Here is a 14,971-nt window from a genome sequence, read left to right on the forward strand (position 1 = left end):
GGGGCGGCCGCGGACCAGCCCGGCCGTTACCCGAGACCCTCGTGAGTGCAAAGAAAAAGGGAGAAGGCGACTTTTCCCCGTGAGACCCTCGCTCCTGCCGCCGCCTGATGAAGAGACACCCCCGGCCACCCCGCCGTGCCATCTTCTGCTCCTCCTCTTGTCCTGCACGCTTCCCTCCCCTCTTACCCCTTTTTACCCCCGTTACTCCCCTAAAGCTCCTTACAACAAACCTGATCTCATGCCCGAGCACCTGCTCCGTCACTTGTATAAAAATACATTTTAAATACAGGCACGAATGCAAGCACACACAGTTACATTCTAAACTCCGGACACGATGCATCAAGCAGCCTATAACCACCCGAGGGGATGATGCTGGAACCCATTTCTGCAGTCCCACAGTTCATCTTTTGCCAACGATGAATGTGTCCAGTTCAACCCAGCCTTATCTTCACAACTGAAGAAAAAAAAAAAAAGGGTGGGGAAAAAAAATAAAATAAGGCGTTTCAGCAAATTGCATCTGCTCTTTGTATGGAAAAAGCACTGCTTAAAAGCGCTACGTATTATTTTAGCCAAAACAAGGAAAAAGAGCTAATACCGTGGATCAAAGCTCTGCCATCACTGCAAAAAAAAATCCTGAAGATGATCTATTCTGTCCTCCTGTGTTACACAGGCCAAAAAAAAAAAAAAAAAAAAAAAAAGTTCTACCCCATCGTTCTTGTTCAGGTCCTGGGAGTAGAGATCATGTGCACTGTTGTTGTTTGCCAGTGTGCTCTAAGGCATTCTTGGAGCACTTAAGACCGTTGTCTCATCTTACTAAAATGCTGTCCGGCAGCTCTTTACTTCCAGACTTTTCTAAAGCTGTAGTCAGCATGGTTACGATGACCAGTGAAGATGGAAATGTTAGCAATTTTAAAACAAAGAATAGAATAACAAACAAATAGAAATGTTAGCAACTGTAAAACAAACACATTTTCTTGCACGTTTTAGTCCACGCGTTCCGTTCCAATCAAGCGATACACAACCAAGCTTGTAGCAGACTGATGCCTTGAAAACAGTTTCTGTTCCGGGAGCCAGGCTGCCACAGAGTAGTACCCCGGGGGAATGGAGCAGTGAATATATTTGCACGAGGTAGTAAGACCGTGGAGTTACAATCACGTCAGGAAGCTTTGGCCATATCATAGCCCCTTGGGGGGACCCCAGTGCTCCCACATGCGGGTACTGGTCCGTTAGCTCGTTCTTTGGCATCGCTGAAAGCAACTTAAAGCAGTGCTTGACCCGCAGCGTCTGTCTTTATAGTGTCAGCTTCTCTGGGTCTGATCCAAAGCCCACTGACAGCAGAGAAAAGCTCCCGCTGACTTCCAAAGGATCAGGATTGGGCCTTCCATGAGCAAAACTCTTCTCGTTTCAGTGTGTGCAGAGCGTGAAACAAAAACATTCAAGACCCAGCTTTGGTAATTAACAGCTTTTTTTTTTTTTTTCTTGGGTTAGCTGTGTCTCTCTGAGTTACAGAAGTGCAGTACGAGTCCTGCCTCTCGGGAGGAGCGGTCTCTGTGTAGCCGCCAGCACACAGACCCGCAGCAAAAGGTAAAAGGTCCCAGTCTTTGGGGATACGTACCTGGAGACATCCAGAGGGGTCTGAAACACAACGGTGGACAAACAGTCTCTAAATACCAGGCTTCTTCAAGTTATCTCATAAAATAATTAGGATCCGGGGTATGTAAAAAGCACTTATTCTAGAACATAGGCTGCTGAACCCCCGACAGGTTAGTATTTATATGACAATATAGTTATGAGTAAGCAAAACAGGTTTTTTTTTTTAATGTTATCGTTTATCTGTTGGCTGCCCACTGCGAGGAGGATGAGAGTGTGTTCAGATGTCAAGCAAGTCCTCAAGTTCTAGTCCATGAACGAGTCACCCCCCGAAATCCCGTTCAGCAAGTCCAGCTCAGGCTCTGCCCCGCCTGATGCTCCGGTGGGCGATGATCTCCGGAGCGATGCGCCACTGGAGGAGCCGAGGGGTGCCCTTTGCCAAGGCGGACAGCACCCTCGTGTGGAACACCGGAGCCCCTGCACACCCCCCCGACCTGGCTCCATCCAACTCAACACAATCGGATGCTGATGTGCGCCGGGGCGCTGCCGGCCAGCGCTCCTGCGTGATGGGGCGCGGGGGTTTGGGCAGAGCTGCTGGACACCGCAGCCTGACTCATCCCCCTCCCCAGCAGCAGATCTCCCTCGGTTATAGTGTGGAAAATAGCTGGATTCTTTCATTTAAATTTAATTCACTCCGAGTCATGACTCTCTCGTGAAACCTCATCCTACCATCTTCTTCACGCAGCTCTCAACCCTAAAGATCCCAAGGCCATGATTATTTAAGACCAGGACACAGCATATCCCCGGGATTAATAATACACCTACTCCCGGAATCCATCCTGTTCATGAAGAAAGGGGGAGGCCGTCTTCAGTAGATACTGCAGTTTCTCAGACCTTGAGAGAGGATGCTGTGCGACAGCGTCTAACTGGAACGGCGCAGATAATTCAGGGATGGGCGCGCAGTTATTTACACCTGGGATCTGACAAGATGCTGTTGCTAAACACGACCGTCCTTCTGAACGCGCCCTTCTGATTATCGCTCTGTGTCTATGTCAGAGTAAGTCGGGAATTCGGGAGGAGTCATCAGTAGCAGACAAACTCAGAAATCTGCTTTCCGGTAGATGATGGTTGGGCATGTGGCAGTGGCCAGGCGATGAGGGTGACAGTGGGTAGCTACCATGGCTAACACTTCTCAAGAGGAGGCTCAACCATTATTAACCGCACCAAACCTGCCTTTCTTCTCGAACTGCTCGTGTTCTAAACGGGTGACATCACTCACACCAACAGTCCTAACCCTAACAGCCTAAGGAACCTCAAAGTCTTTATGTCGTCAGCTGAGCTAGGTCGTTCAAAATAAATCCTCACGTTTCCCCAGCTCCTGGGTGTTCCACATGCTGTTTTACACTGGCAGCACTGACTTATATATAGCATGCGTTATGGTTTCATGGAAAAATCTTTGATTTAGCAGCTTGTACCTAGCTCTCTGGCTTATTTTTATAGTCTCACAAAGTTTAATAAGTAACGTGAACACGCTGAGAAAAACTCTTTCGTATAGCCTCCTAGGCATACTGCACTCAGAGAGCTTTGAGCAGGTCTCTGCCGTCTTATTTACCCTGAAATGCCGAATAGCTGGTGGGTTTTAAAGACTGTCTTAATTGGGAAGAGATTATCTACATCTGCAAATCTTCCAGGTCTCTTTCTCCATCCACCAATGGCTCTTGTAAAGTCGGTGTCTTCTATGAATTTCCTGAAACAACATCTCCCTTTTGAGGGCCAACACCATCCCAAGAGATTCCAGTACTGCTGATCACACTATTCCCATGGAACTTACCCTGCAGCTCCCTGTTATCACCACTGTATGGATATTTCCTATTTCCTGCTTAGGTCACCCTCAACTCTTGGTGCCATTCAGCTTCGTCACTTGTCTCAGGCCTGATACAGATTTTTTTCAATCGGGGACACTGGGTCCCTCCCCCTGATCTGTCTTTCAGCAGCTATCTGCCACCTGGACTCTGCCCTAAATCCTGCAGGTGAGAGGTGATGGCCCGCTGACACAGCGCCGCTTCCTCTCTTTCCCGCCCCAGTCCTCTGACACAGGCGTCTGCCCTTGCTGTGCCCTTTGGTTTCTCAACTCTAACGTTTAGAACGGCCGAGGGGCCTCAGACACGCCGGGTCTCTGCCCGTCCCGGTGCTTATTGCAGTCCACTTACCCTCTCGTGCTGACGGCATCCGCCGCACTGCCTCACTCACACGTTTGTCCTGCCATCAGCCCGGCTCGGTTGTCCTCGGGTCTCTGTCCAACCTCAGGTATCCGGAGAAAGGGGTTTATCGCCTGGTGCCAAAGTTCAGCAGCTTGAGCTGAAGTTTCAGCTTTGTGAGCGTCACAGAAAAAAAAAAGAGAGAGACCACGAGAGTATCAGAGGCCGTGCAAAGCTCGCCCCAGTCCCGGGCTCTGCGGGAGGCACATGGGAGCAGCTTCGTTCCTATTTAAAGTACAGACCAAAGTAGCCAAGAGCCGTTTTGTGTCCCCTGTACAGCCTGGCAGGATTTGGGTTACAGACCTCAAAGGACTGCTACCGAGTGTGCTGCTCCAGGGGATTACAGGCAGGAAAGCTGTCCCTGGGTCTCTGTCCTTCTTGAAAGGGCTCCCAAAGTATACGACCCGTGGCTAATATTAGACACTGCGACTTCAGCAAGCAATCCAATGCCCTTTCTGTGCTGCTTGGCTCTGCCCGCTCCTGCTGTGACCGCAGCCTGCAGTGCTATTTTCAGGGTGAATGTCAGGACCCCAGCGCTCACGTCACTCGGTCCCTTGCTGAGGTCCCTGCTCCTTCGTCCCCCTGCTCTGCGCACCTCGGAGAGGGAAGCGTCCTGAGAGCGCCCAGCAGCGTATCAGAGCCTTCGCCGCTCCCCTTGTGCGGGAAACCTCCGGGTGACAAACTGAATAGGGGATTTTATTTTGAACAAAACAGGTGCCATTCGGGGGTTCTCTGATGCTCACGGACGAGCACTGCGATGGATGCGTGCAAGTGGTTCAGCCAGGGTCACCTGCAATAACTCTGAGCACAGGCAACACATCTCTCATTTCTCTATGACCACGTGCTGTATTTTTGCATACGCCTTTCACATCCACAGAATCATGGAATGGTTTGGGTTGGAAGGGACCTTAAAGCTCATCTAGTTCCCACCCCCTGCCCCGGGCAGGGCCACCTTCCCCCAGCCCAGGTTGCCCAAAGCCCCGTCCAACCTGGCCTTGAACCCTGCCAGGGAGGGGACAGCCAGAGCTTCTCTGGGCAGCCTGTGCCAGGGCCTCACCCCCCTCACAGAGAATTTCTTCCTGATATCTAATCCAAACTCCCCTCTTTCAGTTTAAAACCATTACCCCTCATCCTATCCCTACCCCCTTGATACAGAGTCCCTCCCCCCTTTCCCACAGCCCCTTTCAGTCCCAGGGGGCCGCTCTAAGGTCTCCCCAGAGCCTTCTCTTCTCCAGCTGAACCCCCCAACTCTCCCAGCCTGTCCTCATGGGGGGGGCTCCAGCCCCTGAGCATCTCCATGGCCTCCTCTGGCCCTGCTCGAGCAGGTCCATGTCCTCCTAATGCTGGCCTTTGTCAGGGCCCAGACAATGCCATTCTACCTCCCTGAGACCCTTGGGGCTTTTACTGGACTTTACCGAAGCCCTGGCAGGGCCGTCCTGCCCTCCAGAATGCCCCAGGGCCTTTGCTGGGGAGTGCCAGAGCTGGCAGAGGGCCATGCTGCGCTCTGGGGTGTCCTAGAGCTTTTGGCCAGGCAGAGTCCTGGTAGCCTCCAGGTTCCCTGCAGGATGTTCACCGGGCTTTGCGGTGGCCTGTGCAGGGCCCTGCAGCCTTCGAGAGAGCCGCTCTGACCTCAGACCACGACACTCCACGTTAAGCATCACTATCGCTCCTGGAAACACTCCCCTCATGAACCCCCGACAGGTTAGTATTTATATGACAATATAGTTATGAGTAAGCAAAACAGGGGGTTTTTTTTAAATGTTATCGTTTATCTGTTGGCTGCCCACTGCGAGCAGGATGAGAGTGTGTTCAGATGTCAAGCAAGTCCTCAAGTTCTAGTCCATGAACGAGTCACCCCCCGAAATCCCGTTCAGCAAGTCCAGCTCAGGCTCTGCCCCGCCTGATGCTCCGGAGCGATGCGCCACTGGAGGAGCCGAGGGGTGCCCTTTGCCAAGGCGGACAGCACCCTCGTGTGGAACACCGGAGCCCCTGCACACCCCCCCGACCTGGCTCCAGCAAACCCTTCGAGCCGGGGTGTCCAGGCAGTTCTTCGCTCAGCACCCTGTGGGGCTGCGTGTCTCCCAGTGGGACATCTGGACCAGAAGGAGGCGAAATTCTGACTCGAGTCTAGAAAAATTACATCTCCAACCTTCCCTTCACCTGCTGGGTGGGTGACCTCATGCTAGAAGGATTATCTAATGAAATGAAAAGGACTTTCCCTCCGTGAACCCGTGTCGACTGTGCCTGATGGTTCGTTGTTATATACACGCCCTCAGGAGCGCCCAGTATAATCTTCTCCAGCGTTTTTCCAGGAGCCGAGGTTGGACTCACAGGTTCGGGGGTATTCCCTCTTCTTGTCAGCTGGAATCCCGCTGGCCAGCTTCCCGGGAGCTGGGACCTCCCAGACTCCCAGTGGGGAGGGATCCTGCCAAAGCATCCACCTTCTCCTCATTCAGCCGATCTCCAACAAATTCAGTGGCCACAAATGGAAAATCACTGTTCCCCTAGTCGGAGTGATTTGACTCAGGGGATCAGGCAGCCCAAGGACTAGGAATATTAGTAAAGACTGAGGCAAAAGACATGTTGAATCCCTCGCTTTGCCTTTATGCCTGTCAGGTGAACGTTATCCACAAGTCCCACTCTGATCTTTTCTTCAGAGCTCCTCTGGCTACAATCCTACTGAGAAATCCCTTCTTGGTGTCAGACACATCACTGGCCGCTCCCAACTCTAACCCAGCTTTGGCCTCTCCTCTCTCCTCACTGCGTGTGCCAGCCCCGGCTCTGCCCCTTCCTGCCAAGCCTGACCTTGCTCCCAGAGATGTGCAATTCCTTTTCCTCGGCAGCTCAGCGAGCAGGTCCCTGCTCAGCCCAGCCCCTTGTGCCCCCTCGCTCGACGCCTGACACAGGGCAGGTGCCTGCTCCCGAGCTCCTCCAAGGGGCTTCTGCAGCCCTGAGCAGCACTCGCCGGCTCCTGAGGCCTCACCTGCAGGTTGCCAGGGACTCTGCTAAGTACCTCCCCGAAGAAGTAACGTTTGCTCTCTCCAAACCCTCCGGAGCAGCTCTGCTGCCCTTTTCCCCTCCTTCCAGGGACCAGCTTCAGCTCAACAATCCTGTCATGGCTCTGGCCCAGACAGTCCCCTGCCACCCCATGTCCTATGATCCACAGCTACTGGGGAGCTGACAGCTGCCATAAGACAAGAGCTTTCTCCTTGTCCAAGAGCTGATACAAAGGTTTCTCCTATTCGCCTACAGAATAACATCTCATCAGTGCTCTGCCAGAGCCCGTGCAGGACCCTGCTGCCCTCTAAAGCGTAGCTGGGGCAGGGAGAGTCCTATGACCTTTCTGAGGCACACTGGAAGCGATTGGATTTAGGAGGAAATGCCTTACAACGAAGATGATGAGACTTTGGAACAGGTTCCCCAGAGAACTTGTGGAACTCCATCATCGGGAGCATTCAAAGTCAGCTTGGCTGAGGCTTTAGACAAGATTTACTGAAAGATATCCCTTCCCATTGCAGAACGTTGGAACTGAACGTTTGTTACAAGGTCTTCTCCGACCCAAACTATTCTATACGTCATAAAAAACCACAGGAATGCCCCAGTGGGAGCCCTCGAGCTCCCTCACATTCACCCAGCAAGCAGCACACCCACCCCACACGGCATCAGACTCCAAAGCTATCTGCAAAGACTTTTATTCGCTTCAAAGGATTAAAAAGTGGCCAAAACCCCCAGCACAGGACTACTGTGGGCCCTCGGCTGTGCCACAGACAAAGCACCCAAGTTTCAGTAAACCAACAGCTTCCCAGAAGGACGGCACACATCAGAAGTGCTGCCCCCCCAGCCCTCAGGGGGTTCAGACACCCCTCAGTGGGGCACAGGCAGCAGCCCAGGGCCAGACGTGGGCTCAGAGGCGGACAAGGAAGGCCAGGTCAAGGCCATCGGGGATGCAAAGCTCATCCAGGTGCAGGGGGGAGGCACTGAAGGGCAGGTGCACAGGGAAGAGGTGGCTGGTGTCCACCAGGAGCTGGCCGGATCCCTCTCCATACCGGTCCTGCAGCTGCCTCTGCGGGGACACAGAGCTCACTCCCAGGGCTGCCCCAGTCAGGACAGCCCCCCCCAGCACCAGAGCCCAGGTCCCGCTTACCTCAACCCTGCTGATGAAGCTGGGGCTGACACGCTCCTCCAGCCCGGCAGACGGGGTGTAAGCCCGGAGGATCTTCACAACCTGGAGGAGATGGCGGCAACCGTGAACAGGGAAGGGCGCATCCTGGGGGTATGGTGTGGCCCCCACCCCGGTGCCACCACATGCCCAGCGCACCCAGGGAGGCCAAGCAGCCCTGGGTCAGGAGGAGTGCCCAGCGGGCAGCGAGCCCCAGCCCCTCCAGTACCTGTTGGGGTGAGAGCGCCGTGCACAGGCTGCAGAGAGCTCCAGCGTCCTCCTCTGTCACCTTCTTCACCTGCAGCAGCTGGGCAGCCTGGACCAGGGGCTCCAGCATCTCCCAGGCCCCGCTCTGGTGCAGCCCCTCCGCCCGCAGCCACTGCTCCAGCTGACTGATGTTGTACCTGCCCGGGAGCCGCAGTCAGGGGCGGGCACGGGCCGTGCCCCGGCTCCCCCAGATAGAGCTGCACGGGGACTGACCTGAGCTGGATGCCACGGCTCCAGCAGCACGTGTCCTTTCTCAGCAGCAGGTAGTTGAGGGTGGTGCCAGTGACCAGGAAGAGGAGCTGGCGCAGGGCCTGGTGCCCCACGCTGGGGGCCAGCCCGTGGTGGTCCATGGCCGCACAGAAGGAGCCCAGCTGCTGCAGCAGCTCAGGCAGGGTGTGGGCAGGGGCTGTTGAGGACCGGCGGCGGCCAGGAGGGCAGGACGAAGACAAGCCCTGTATGGGCTCACTTTCCAGCATTGCAGCAACTACAGGGTAGAAAAGGCTCATCGTAACAAGGCAGACACCCTGCATGATGCCTCCAGCAGCGCCTTGTCTCTGTGTCCCAGCTGGGGACGCAGGGGCCAATGACACCTCCAGAATAGCTGGTCCAGGCTAGCCCAAGGGCTGGCCCCGCTCCATGAGGCTGCAAAGTGGGGCATGGGGTAACAGAGGTCCCCACGGATGCAGCCCAAGGTCCCCACGGATGCTGAGACCACGCCAGGATGCTCGAGGAGCAGATGGTCCCCCATAGAAGGGGGCCCCCAGTTCAGACCCGACCTTGCCCCTCTGGGTACCGCCTCCGTAACAGAGCGGGCAGCTCACCCAGCTGAGCGCAGCGCTCCCTCCCTCAACCCCTGTCCCACAAGTGCCCTGCGAGCCCAGGCCATACCAATCATGGGTCTGAGGCGCTTCTCAGCCGTGCGGATAAGCTGCTGGTAGAGCTGGACAGCCAGGGCCCCCAGGCTGTGGCAGGAGCTCTGGGGGTCCACGTTCCGCAGGCGATGCTCGTTCTGCTGCGCCGTGTTCCCCTGCCAGTAAAGCTGCGGGCACAGGCTGGGTGAGAGCCAGCAGGACCCGGGGACACAGCAGGGGACACAGCAGGGTCCCCAAGCAAGCGTGGAGCCGTGTCAGCCCCACACATCGCTGGCTACCTAGGATGGGGCAAAGAGGGTGCAGCCCCAGGTGGGGGCAAACCCTGTCCCCCCTCAGCTCCCTCCCTGCCCAGGGAGGCGACAGACCCCCTATGGCACAGCCCTACCTCGTCCTGGCCGTACTGGCGCAGGCAGTTCAGGAGCCGGCAGGTGTTGGCGAGCCAGAGGGCCACCGTGTTGAAGTCATCGCTGTGCTTCTGCGGGAGGGAACAGACAGCACCGGGGTGAGGAGGGCTCTGGCAGTTCCAGCAGCAAGCCCTCACATCCCACAGTAGCCCCATCAGCCACACAGAGATAGCTGCAGCCTAGTCAGGACTTGGGGGGGGGTAAAGAGCTGCCAGACCCTCCTGCAGGTGCTCTGCAGCACCCAGGGGCACCCCTCAGCCCAGACACTGCGCCCTACTGCCACCCCCGCCTTGGCCAGGGATGCTCCTGCTCCTCGGCCCAGCCCACACCCCTCAAGCCCAGCACCTTCATGACCCTTTTGATGGCATCAATGGCTGCGTCCAGGAGGGAGCGGGCCCGTGGCTCGTCGCAGCAGTGGTCCGCGTGCCGGAAGCACAGGAAGAGGACGTAGGCTGGCAGCTCTGGGGGTGCCCCAAGGCGGCTCTGCGGTTTGTAGTCTGCAGGGGAAAGCAGGACAGTTGGGATCCAGGCAGCTATGGAGAGCTGGTCCCAAGCCAAGCAAGATGCTGCCCCAGCAACACCCAAAGGATGAGCACCCACAGAGGGGTGCAAGGAACACGAGCAGGGATCAAGCTGGGGTAAGGAGTCCCCATCTCTCCCCACCCTACCTGTGATGATGGCCTTGATAATGCGCCCTGTGTCCTCCATCCTCCATGCTAGCATGGCCTGGGACCGCCCGGACAGGGATGGCACCATGGTGGAGTGGGACAGGACCACTGCGGATGCTGCCGACTCCTGCACCGGCCTGGTCATCCCTCTCTTCACTGGGGGAGAGGAGCACAGGTCACATCCTGCTGCGTCCCGGGCTGTGGGACCCACAGGAGGTCCCTCAGCTCAGTCCAAATAGATGCTGCCCAGCATTTCTGGTTTGGGGCAGGAAGGTGGGGGAACTCTGCTCCCCCTATTGAGGCTGGATGATGCTCCAGCCGGCCCCCTACCTCCCTCCCTCCCATGCAGGCACTTGCCTGTGAGCTCCTGGATCTGCTTTGCATAGGCTCTCAGCTGCTTCTGGAGCTTCAGTGTGTTCCTCTCCTGCTTCTCCAGCTTTTGGGCCAGCTCCTGAGCAGGGACAGCCCCAGTTGGGGTCAGCCAGCCTCCCTCAGCTGGACACCCACAGCAGCACCCACCAAGTGGAGCAGAGCTGGGGATACAGCTGGGTCCCCCACATTGCTCCTGAAGGGGCTGCTGCAGTTCACCCAGGGCAAGGGGGTGGAAGTCAGCCCCCGGCCCAGTCCTGCCCACCACTCCTTACCCAGTTCTGCTCCTTGAGCCGCAGGACATGGTGCTGCAGCCCCTCCTGCCCCTGCTGCTGCTGCAGGTCCTTGATGAGGGCTGCCTGCTGCTGGCTCAGCTGCTTGAGTGAGGAAATGTTGAGGTGCAGCCCTTCTACCTCCTCCTCATGCTGCTGCTTCTCCTCCCGCAGCTGACTTGCCAGCAGCCTGCAGACGTGCACCAGGGGAAACTGAGGCACCAACCTCCTTCAGCTGCCACACCCCAGCCCACGGGGAGGCAGCTGAGGGGGCATTTCTCCCCTGAAGTATCTCAGAGCTGGGAACTCCCCACCTGCCCAGACACCCTGGGGGCAGGCCATGGCCTAGGAGTATTATTAAAGACTGAGGAAAAAAAAAAAAAGTTCAGTCTCACTTTGCCTTTATGCCTGTGTGAGGTGACCGCATCATCACCAAGTATCACTGGTGCTTTCTTCAGAGCTCCTCTTGCTACAGTCCTACTGAGAAATCCCTTCTTGGTGTCAGACACATCACTGGCTGCTCCCAACTCTAACCCAGCTTTGGCCTCTCCTCTCTCCTCCCTGCGTGTGCCAGCCCCGGCTCTGCCCCTTCCTGCCAAGCCTGACCTTGCTCCCAGAGATGTGCAATTCCTTTTCCTCAGCAGCTCAGCGAGCAGGTCTCTGCTCAGCCCAGCCCCTTGTGCCCCCTCGCTCGACGCCTGACACAGGGCAGGTGCCTGCTCCCGAGCTCCTCCAAGGGGCTTCTGCAGCCCTGAGCAGCACTCGCCGGCTCCTGAGGCCTCACCTGCAGGTTGCCAGGGACTCTGCTAAGTACCTGCTCCAGCCACCCAGGAAAATACAGCTGGAGAGAAGGGCAGGAGAGCCAGGGCTGCCCCACACCCAGCTGGGCAGCAAGGGGCAGGCTGCCCTTAGTCCCCCAGCCCAGCTGGGGCTACAGTGCCCGCAGAGGGTGAGGAGGTGGCGGATTCAAAGAGGATTTGCAGCAGCCCAGCATCACAGCGCTGCCCAGGCAGGTGCAACCCGCACTGTGGCCGGCTCAAACCCCAGGGAAAACCCCCCCAGCAGCCCTCTGTGGGGACACCAGCCTCAGCTGGGGACCATCTCCCTGGGGCCACGCTCACCTATTGGCAACCTGCACCGTATCATACGCGTGCTTCAAGTCGTCATCCGCTGCCACCTTCTCCGGGCTCCTGCCCAGCCCCAGCATCTCAGTTATGTTCTGCAGGGAGAGGAAAGCAGGATGAGGCCAGCCCCGCCGGCTTGGACGCATCCCCCTGCTCACAGCAGCGGGGCAGGGGCTCACCCTGCGCTTGAGGAAGTCCAACAGTTTCCTCTCCTCCGGCTCTGCTGCAGCCTTAGACCTCCGCAGCTCCTCCCGGGTCCGGGCCAGCTCCTCGTTGACAGCATTGAGCTGCCCCAGGAGGAGGAGGTACGCCTTCTCGAAGGGATCCTGGCCTACGGCGCCATTCAGCAGCATCTCGGTGCTGGGCTGTGGCCCCTCTGGCACCGGCTGCCAGCGCTCCTCCTGCCCCTGCGTGCAGAGACAGGGCTTGGCACAGCAGCCACTGCTGGGCACCAGAAATCCTCCCCAGCGGGGCCAGCTCCCAGGCAGGAGCCCCAGAGCACAGCTGTCCCCATAGCCAGGGGAAGGGACAAGTCCACTTATCACCCTCACCCTGCTGTCCCCACCGGTGTCACCACTAGCCTCAGCCTGCTGGTCGGAGCCATCTCGTGAGGGAGCTGTGGACATGGAGGACAAGCAGCTGCTCTCGGAGCCCAAGAAACTCTCTGATGAAGGGGATCGCCTCAGGGTGCTTTGCTGAGTGGGGAAGAGAAAGACGAGGTTGTTCTCCTGCACCCCAAGCACCTGCTGGCACATCAGCTGGGGCAGAGCATCCTCAGGACGATACCTTGGCTCAGGGATCCCCCAGCACATGAGCTGGGGAGACCGTTCTCCCGCAGAAGGTGCCCCAGACCAGCCAGCGCTGCCTATTCCCCCCAGGGAGCCAAAGAAAGAGTTGCCCTGAGCGTGCCCGTGTCCCTGCCAGCCCCTCACCCTGTGGAAGTCCACCTCTTCCCGCAGGTTCTCGTAGCCCTGCTCCAGGCGGGCGTACGCCTGCACCAGGCTCTGGTAGCGCGCCCGCTCCTCCTCCAGCTCCTGCAGCAGCTCTTGGCTGTCCCGCGCCGCACGCTGGTGCTGCTCTGTGGGGACAGACACGGCAGGGAGTGGGGACAGGCAAAGCCAGGACCCCTTTGCGAGGGGACACGCAGGAACAAGCCTGCAGGACCGGTCCCATATCCGGGGGAATGGGATGAGGGGATCAGAGGATCCCTTTTACCTTCCAGGTCCTGCGACTGCTCCAACACACGCTGGGTCAGGGTATCCCTCTCCTCCGCCAGCTGCAGCTTCACGGCTTCCACCTCTGCCAAGCGCTGTGGGAAGGCGGAGGAGCAGGTACAGCCCGAGCCCTGCCCGGGGCCAGCCCCGGCTGCCAGGTCTCCTCCGGGGACCCCCCCACGGCAAGGAGCCCAGCATGCTGCAGCGAGCCCCGCAGAGCCCCAGCGGGGCAAGAGCATCCCCTGGGCAGACTGACCTGCCTGAGCTCCTCGACCTCCTGGCCCAGACCGTTCCTCACGCTGTTCCTCTCCAGCTCGGCCAGCCGCTCCTGCAGCTGACGGACCTGGCTGTCCCGGGCCACCTCCTCCCGCAGGCGCTGCACCTCGGCCTGCAGGCGCTGCAGCTCCTCAGCGTGGGCAGCGCTCAGCCCCGAGAGCTGCGCCGCCAGCCGCTGCTTCTCCTGGGCCTTGAGACAGACAGAGCACGTCAGGGATAACCCCCACGTGCCTCCCGTCAGCGAGAGCCCATGCACGGCCAGGCTGCCCTCCTGCAGCGAACCTGGACACCCCAGTTCCCCCCCACCCGTTTGGAGCCCCGAGCCTCCGGCATCGCCTCAAACAGAGCTCAGGCCTGGAGAGCAATCCGTGATGCGTCACCCCACATGGGGTCACACCCCATTGCCCACATCCTGGCCAGCCCCAACAGCAGAATTTTCCAGCCCTGCACCCCCTGCAACCCCCAGAGACAGGATCACAGCACAGGAGCCCTCCCACCCGCTCTACAGACACCCCCAGACCGGGACAGGTGACAGCCGAAGCAGAGACACCCAGAGAGCCATGGCAGACGCTGGCGGCAGGAACGTGGTGGGATAACCCATCATGTCACAACTGTTCCCAGCACCCGACACTGCTGCAAAGCTGCACCCAACCAAGCACCCAGGAGGGTGCCCATCCCATCCCCATGGCCACCAGCCCCACATCCAGTAGGGAGCAGGGAAAACCCAGATGCACGACTCCTGCCCGGGGACACGTGTCACGCAGGGTCAGCACCCGCCCCAGGGCTGGGAGTGACAAGGGCAGGCATGGTTTTGACTGCACAGGGACTGGGAAGAAGCGGCCAGCAAAAAAAGTCAGCTGCCCCCATGCCCCGAGACCCCCAAAGGGCTGAAGCCAGCACCCACCTGCTCGTCCAGCCTGCACTGCAGCTGTATCACCTTGATCTCCATGCCCTTGTGCAGCTGCTTGTAGTGCTCGACCGAGCGCGCCTCGACACGCAGCTGCCGCAGCTCCCGGCGCGCCCGCGCCCGGCGGTAGCAGCACTGCAGGTAGATGACGGCCCCGCGCAGGCGGGTGTAGCGGGTCCGGGCCAGCCAGCCCCTGACAGCAGCCTGGATCACCACAGCTTTCTGGTGCCGCAGCATCTGCGGAGGGAGAGATAGAGCGGTGGCCCTGGCAGCAGCACAGTCCCCCCAGGGGCGACGGGGACACCCGCTGTCCTGCCAGGCTCCTACCTGCTGGTAAAGACGTCGGGCAAACATGCCCCGGGCAAAGGCTTGGATGGTGACGACAGCCCTGCGCGTGCGGAGGTAGGAGCGGCGGGCCAGAACCATCCGCAGGGTCTTCTGCAGCGTCACAGCAGCCCTGGTCCTTCGCAGCATCCTGGTGAACCTGCAGGCAGGACAGAGCGCTGGGCAGGGGTGGGCAAAGCCTGGACCCAGGAGAGCTGCCAGCTCAGCAAGGCTGAGCTCGGTCTCTGCTCCCTGCAGCCCCCCACT

At 58.5% G+C, this 14,971-nt stretch overlaps 2 protein-coding genes across 4 annotated transcripts in view; both read right to left on the minus strand.

The window, feature by feature from the left end:
- Positions 1-4,469, minus strand: part of LOC113489464 (ceramide synthase 4-like) — a 43,711-nt gene extending 39,242 nt beyond the window's left edge. For 2 of the 3 annotated variants that reach the window (XM_026865179.1, XM_026865182.1), the window contains exons 1-2: positions 4,091-4,191; positions 3,801-3,960 (exon numbers count right to left, since the gene is read on the minus strand). The gene's annotated coding sequence lies outside the window, so the exon portion shown is untranslated. Of the gene's footprint in view, positions 1-3,800; positions 3,961-4,090 lie in introns of all 3 variants that reach the window. The other variant, XM_026865180.1, reaches the window with a different exon arrangement.
- A 3,283-nt stretch (positions 4,470-7,752) lies between these two features.
- LOC113489484 (unconventional myosin-Vb-like) overlaps positions 7,753-14,971 on the minus strand; it is a 15,709-nt gene continuing 8,490 nt past the window's right edge. The window contains exons 20-38 of the mRNA XM_026865207.1: position 14,971; positions 14,708-14,864; positions 14,378-14,617; positions 13,454-13,663; positions 13,199-13,292; positions 12,916-13,061; positions 12,565-12,678; positions 12,163-12,390; positions 11,981-12,078; positions 10,863-11,049; positions 10,570-10,669; positions 10,219-10,374; positions 9,896-10,047; positions 9,532-9,621; positions 9,163-9,313; positions 8,488-8,758; positions 8,237-8,411; positions 7,993-8,073; positions 7,753-7,911 (exon numbers count right to left, since the gene is read on the minus strand). The exon at position 14,971 is cut by the window's right edge and continues 211 nt beyond it. Of these exons, the coding sequence (XP_026721008.1) occupies positions 7,753-7,911; positions 7,993-8,073; positions 8,237-8,411; positions 8,488-8,758; positions 9,163-9,313; positions 9,532-9,621; positions 9,896-10,047; positions 10,219-10,374; positions 10,570-10,669; positions 10,863-11,049; positions 11,981-12,078; positions 12,163-12,390; positions 12,565-12,678; positions 12,916-13,061; positions 13,199-13,292; positions 13,454-13,663; positions 14,378-14,617; positions 14,708-14,864; position 14,971 (2,810 nt within the window). The remainder of the gene's footprint in view (positions 7,912-7,992; positions 8,074-8,236; positions 8,412-8,487; positions 8,759-9,162; positions 9,314-9,531; positions 9,622-9,895; positions 10,048-10,218; positions 10,375-10,569; positions 10,670-10,862; positions 11,050-11,980; positions 12,079-12,162; positions 12,391-12,564; positions 12,679-12,915; positions 13,062-13,198; positions 13,293-13,453; positions 13,664-14,377; positions 14,618-14,707; positions 14,865-14,970) is intronic.

The sequence above is a fragment of the Athene cunicularia genome, assembly GCF_003259725.1.
Source record: "Athene cunicularia isolate RWA chromosome 28 unlocalized genomic scaffold, athCun1 chr28_part2, whole genome shotgun sequence".
NCBI classification, from domain to species: domain Eukaryota; kingdom Metazoa; phylum Chordata; class Aves; order Strigiformes; family Strigidae; genus Athene; species Athene cunicularia.